We start from the raw sequence: 5,972 nt of genomic DNA, 5'->3' as shown, positions 1-5,972 counted from the left end.
CCCCTATTTTGAAAAATGCAGAATTTTACCCCCCCTATTTTAAAATGCGGAATTTTACCCCCCCTATTTTATAATTTGTTGGATTTTGCCCCCCACCAAAATTTTGCACAAAATCTGCTTCTGAGCCTCAAGTTCAAAGCTACGCACAGAACTCAATTTGGATCAATAATTCACCAAACTAGTACCGAAACGACCGCAATCGAGTTAGTTTTCCACAGAATCAAACTCCACTAAATTTGGAGTTACAGAGAGAGATTAATTACTGTTTTAGTGAAGGTCTGTTCAAATTAATTATCGTATGAAACTACTACTGGTATTCTCGTCATTCCTCTCACCCTGTAGCTCATTTTTTAATACTATTTACATGTATGGAAATCTAACGAAATTACCCTTGTTGGCATTTCAATTTCGTCGAATTTGGAGTTACGATGTGTTCGGTAGACGATGTTGAATTTGAAGATCACAAGTAGATTTCTGCAGAATTAGTAATTGGACATACCTTCACTAAAACGGTAATTAATCTCTCTCTGTAACTCCAAATTTAGTGGGGTTTGATTCTGTGGAAAGCTAACTCGATTACGGTCATTTCGGTAGCCATTTGGTGAATTATGGATCCAAATTGAGTTGTATGCGAAGCTTTGAAGTTGTCACTCGAAAGCAGATTTTTTGCAGAATTTTAGGGACATACCTTCACTAAAACGGTAATTAATCTCTCTTTGTAACTCCAAATTCAGTGGGGTTTGATTATGTGGAAAGATAACTCGATTACGGTCATTTCGGTATCCTTTTGGTAAATTATTGATCAAAATTGAGTTGTGTGCGAAGCTTTAAAGTTGTGACTCGAAAGCAGAATTTTAGGGGGGGCAAAATCCAACAAATTATAAAACAGGGGGGTAAAAGTCCGCGTTTTAAAACAGGGGGGTAAAATTCCGATTTAATCAAAATAGGGGGCAAAACTGCATTTAAGCCTATATACTATTATATATGAGAAAAAGCCATAGAATTAGAGCTACTAGATATCTTTCCCATGTCTACTAATCATCGTCATAATTTCTACTCTTAATTCACATTAAAAAAAAATACAAAAAATACAGAATACTGTACCTTATATTGGTTTGGGAGTAGGGACGGAGGTAATTGTGGCGGAAGTTGATTAGTGATTAAAATACAAAATTTACTTAGTTATCACCGTCTTTTGAACTAACTATGAGATTGATCTAACAGTCCAAAATTGGAGAAGGAGAGACTTGTAGAAGGAGAGGATACAGATCCGTTTGGATCGTGTCTCCTTGTTGGCAGTGTCAACGAGGACGAAGCTCCAACACCAACACCAACACCAACACAGAGTAGTAATGGAAAACGCCGACGTTTTCTTAGGTTTACACGACTTCCTTGAGCGCATGCGCCAACCCGCCGCCGCCGATTTCGTCAAAGCAATCAAAAGGTTCGTTCATTCCTTCTCAATTTCAATTTCAATTTCAATTCAATCGGAACCCTAATCAAACTCACTATACATTGTTATTATTTTACAGTTTCATAGTTTCGTTTTCAAATAATGGTCCCGATCCTGATAGAGACAGTGCCGCCGTTCAAGACTTTCTTGCTAACATGGAAGCTGCTTTCAAGGCTCATCCACTTTGGTCCGGTTGCTCTGAGGATGAACTCGAAAGTGCCGGTGAAGTTAGTTTCTGCTTAATTCTCATTTTACTTTCTATTATTATATTATATTATATATATATATATATATATATATATATATATATATATATATATATGCGTTAATAAATAATATAATTGTCTTAAATTTAACATATTTAATGCATAATTAATTCACTAATCAACTTGCTTATTGACTCTACTATGATTCAACTCACACACTCAACTTCTTAATCTGACTTGTAATTTATTTACATTGCTCTTTTGATCTCTTCCTTATATGTTAGGATGATTGAACTCAGTTTACATTGTTAGTGTATAATCTCTTCCTTATAGAAACAGCTTGAAACTTGTCAATTAGTTTTCAGCTTATTATTTATACAAGCTCTCCATGTTAGTGTATGAAAACAGCTTAATTGGTTAGTTAGCCGGTGTGTGGAGATAGTTAGGCACTTAGGCTAAATAAGATGTGCTGCCTACAAATAGAGAAGAGTGATTAGAGGTGATCGATCATCTTGTCATCTGAGAGGAGTGGCAGACAGGCAGACCCTCAAAGTAATGCCATTGTTTGTGAATCAAAGGGGATTCTTCCCCATTTTCAGTAATAATAATGTTCAATCATTTTCCTATATTTTCTTATTGCTTTACCTCTGGGTTTTTATCGTGTACAGGGTCTTGAGAAGTATGTCATGACGAAGTTGTTTGCCCGTGTATTTGCTTCACTTCCAGATGATGTAAAACTTGATGACCAACTTTCGGAGAAGATGTCTTTGATTCAACAGTTTATTCGACCAGAAAATTTGGACATCAAGCCAGCATTTCAGAACGAAACATCATGGTTGGTGAGTATATAATTTCAATACTAATTTACCTATTTCTCTGTATAAAATCATGTCAACTAAGGGCATGTTCCTGATAATAACAACATTTTATCAAGCTCAAATGCTGCTCGATTCTGCTCCTGTTTCTTAATCTAGTTTTAAATGAAACTAATTTTTTGTGTTGCCCACTAACTAGCAACCAAAGTTATGCAGAAAAACATAGTTGAATTCAAAATCTAAGTTCATATAGTAGGGGTCCTATTCTTATTCTTATACTTTCTCATGATAAGTGATGATCGATGCTTTCTCCATGTTTCACATATTAGGTACCATTAGTTTTTTTATCAACATTTCTAAATGCCTTTAGATTGAATGATAAATGGGTACTTACTTTGGATTTCAAATTTTCAATATTTTTAGATACATTGTTATTTAGTTTGTTCTAAAGTTAGATGGGTAATATTCTATGATCGGCCAAGCTTTTCCTAAGAAATAAAATTCTATTTGATCCATCCCTTGGTTCTATTTGATGCTTTACCTCTGTCGATTGCAGGCGGATTTGTCTGTTTTACTATAGCTTTGGCAACTAAAAGTTACAATATTGACTTGTATATGGTGTTCTGCGTCTTTTTTGCTTCTCTAAATTTTATATTGTCTCTCATTCCTATGGTTACAGCTTGCACAGAAAGAATTACAAAAGATTAACATGTACAAGGCACCCAGAGACAAACTTATTTGTATCCTAAACTGTTGCAAGGTTATTGGCAACTTGCTGCTTAATGCTTCCCTTGCTTCCAAAGATAATCCTCCCGGAGCTGATGAATTTCTTCCTGTGCTTATTTATGTTACGTTAAAGGTACAAACTCAATGATTCATAACATATATATACATATGCACTTGAATAGAATTAAGTTGGTTTCTAAAACTGGTATTATTTCTTCCTGCACTTTCTAAAACATTATGGGTTTGACTTACGAATGTGAAGTGCTACATCTATCCTTTCCTTTGTTCTAGTATGCCACTTCGCTTTGTTTTTTCACTATATGAACTCCACTTTGTACAAATAAAGCTCGCAATTCTGTGAAGTTATGGAAAGTTTCTTGTGACATGTTTACAAGAGAATATTTGACGGGTGTTTTGAAATATCATCTTGCATACACTGGTTCATTCATCACAGCATGACCATATTACCCACAAAATATGCATAACCTTTTTTTTGTGATGTTTGTTGCATTATTATTTGCTTTAAAGAACTATCTTTTGAACTGCTCATGGTGCGAAGCTTTATGATCTTTTCCTTTGATTTTTTTAAGGGGAAAACTTTTATTAATGGAAGTAGCACTAATGACCTTTAAACCTTTTTACAATTATCCCGAGGCAAGTTGAACTCAGAACCTTGAGGCTATCAAATTAGTTTTAATTTTTTGCTCAAATCTGAAATGCTATGAAACTAGACAAGTGGAGACACACATATGTGAGACTTTAATATACATATGTATATATTGAGCCAGCGCATCATTGAATTAAAGAGCTTCTTTTTATACACATTACTTGAAAGCAAAGCATCAACTATGCAGATGCAGCAAGAAACCAAATTTTATAAACTCTATTTTTTATACCTTTTTCATTCGGATATAGTTGACGTTAGCTTTTTTTTAAAGCCTTCTATTGATGATGCTATGCAGGCAAACCCTCCACAACTGCACTCAAATCTACTGTACATACAAAGGTTTAGACGGCAATCTCGTTTGGTTGGGGAAGCATCATATTATTTTACAAATATGCTTTCTGCCGAATCCTTCATCTCAAACATTGATGCAAAAGCCATTTCGATAGATGAAACTGAGTTTGAGAGAAACATGGAATTTGCTCGTGCTCTTCTTTCAGGGCTTTCAGTTGATACGCAAGATCCCAATTCACCTTATCAAAATCATGGACAGCATCCAAGAGCAGACAAAAATAAAACTTTGAATGACAATAAGGACCCTGCATTACGAACTTCGTCATCCGCTGCAAAATTAGAAAGTAAGAAAGTGTCGTTTCAAGATGAGTTATCGATCACAAAAGTTCCATCCCTCTCAGATTTGGAGAATAAAGGGGCAAGTATGATCATAAAAGAGGATAAACTGAATGATGTTTTCAGGGAGTTTCCATATTTATTTGCTAGTGTAGGTGATCTAACAGTAGGTGATGTCGAAGACCTGCTAAATAATTACAAACAATTAGTTTTCAAGTATGCGTCTCTTTCCAAAGGGTTAGGTGTCTCTTCTACATCTCACCTTCCATCCAATCCTCAAAATAATGCTCAGCAGGACCATGCTGAAACCCTTGCCAAAGGGCTAGGCGTCTTGGCTTCATCTCAAAGTGATGCTCAGAACCATGATGAAACCACGATAGATTCTTCAGACAGCGGACCTGTAGCTTCCAATGACAAACCAGAAAAATCTACGGACACATCAGATGATAACTCTCCTAAGGAGAAAAAAAGTGATTCAGGTTTGCCACAGGATGAGGCAGTTGCATCAGAGGGCGTTGCTCCCTCTTAACGGATAGGAACTAGCTACAATAGTTTTTTCCCCACCGTATACCCCTCATTTTCATTTTCTTTCACTTGTGTAAATTTATTTTATATTTTACCTTGTGTGGTAATTGACCTTTTGAAAGGGATAGAAATACCAAGACCACTATGTCCTCTGTAACATTATTTTTTGCATAGGTCTTATAATTGCTATAATAGAAATATTGCATTTGGTTTTGCAATGGCTGAAAAAGATTTTGAAGAGGCAAATCTAGTTTAAATCAATTAACCCTGTATGCTGTGAATATTGATCATGTGAGGGATGTGTACAAACCACCCTTTTTTATCTGGTTTGTGTATGTTAACTTCATTTGGATGTCAAGACATCAAAGAGTGGTGTGGTTCTTTGCATTTCATTGTGAATAGTATGTTGGCTCAAGTAAAGTTATATTTGGAGAGGGGATGTCACTTTAACTAATCCTATGTATTTTGACTGTGTCTTACCATTCTTAAGACATAGTTAAATTATCACTGCGTCTGTGGCTTGTGTTTCGTTGCATGTTTCGCGAATTATTTATTTCCTTAAGTTCAAACAATGGGAAGGATTATGAAACCAGACTATATCACCCTCCCCCTACAGGTGCATGCTTCTTACGCCAACCATATCTAACCTCATCTTCAACCAATATATATGTCATGCTTATGCATACAATTTTTAAACTGGAATATATAAAATACTCAGAGAGTCCAGACATGATTGCATATCCAAATCTAGTTGTTTGATTTCCATGTTTGAACTCGATGGAGCTTTGATTAAAATTATTGGCCACCATATTAGGAAATTTGGTCATGCATCATAATATATGACAAAGCTGGATAGCACAATTGCCTTTGTTTCTTTCTCATGTATTCTTATAATAAGTTTTATTCCCTTAATAATGCAATAACATTATACAATGTATGAATGGAGCCTCACC

General features: G+C 35.3%; 1 protein-coding gene across 1 annotated transcript; it reads left to right on the top strand.

Moving 5' to 3' along the window:
• The first annotated feature begins 1,016 nt into the window (after positions 1-1,016).
• Positions 1,017-5,280, top strand: LOC123896917 (vacuolar protein sorting-associated protein 9A-like). The gene is made up of 5 exons (XM_045947343.1): positions 1,017-1,444; positions 1,533-1,680; positions 2,328-2,498; positions 3,154-3,333; positions 4,163-5,280. Exons 1-5 carry the CDS (start codon positions 1,353-1,355, stop codon positions 5,021-5,023), a joined length of 1,452 nt encoding a protein of 483 aa, XP_045803299.1. The 5' UTR covers positions 1,017-1,352; the 3' UTR covers positions 5,024-5,280.
• Positions 5,281-5,972: the final 692 nt, after the last annotated feature.

The sequence above is a fragment of the Trifolium pratense genome, linkage group LG7, assembly GCF_020283565.1.
Source record: "Trifolium pratense cultivar HEN17-A07 linkage group LG7, ARS_RC_1.1, whole genome shotgun sequence".
NCBI lineage: Eukaryota > Viridiplantae > Streptophyta > Magnoliopsida > Fabales > Fabaceae > Trifolium > Trifolium pratense.
Note: the sequence above shows the minus strand (reverse complement) of the source record. Positions and strands in the feature narration are given on the sequence as shown.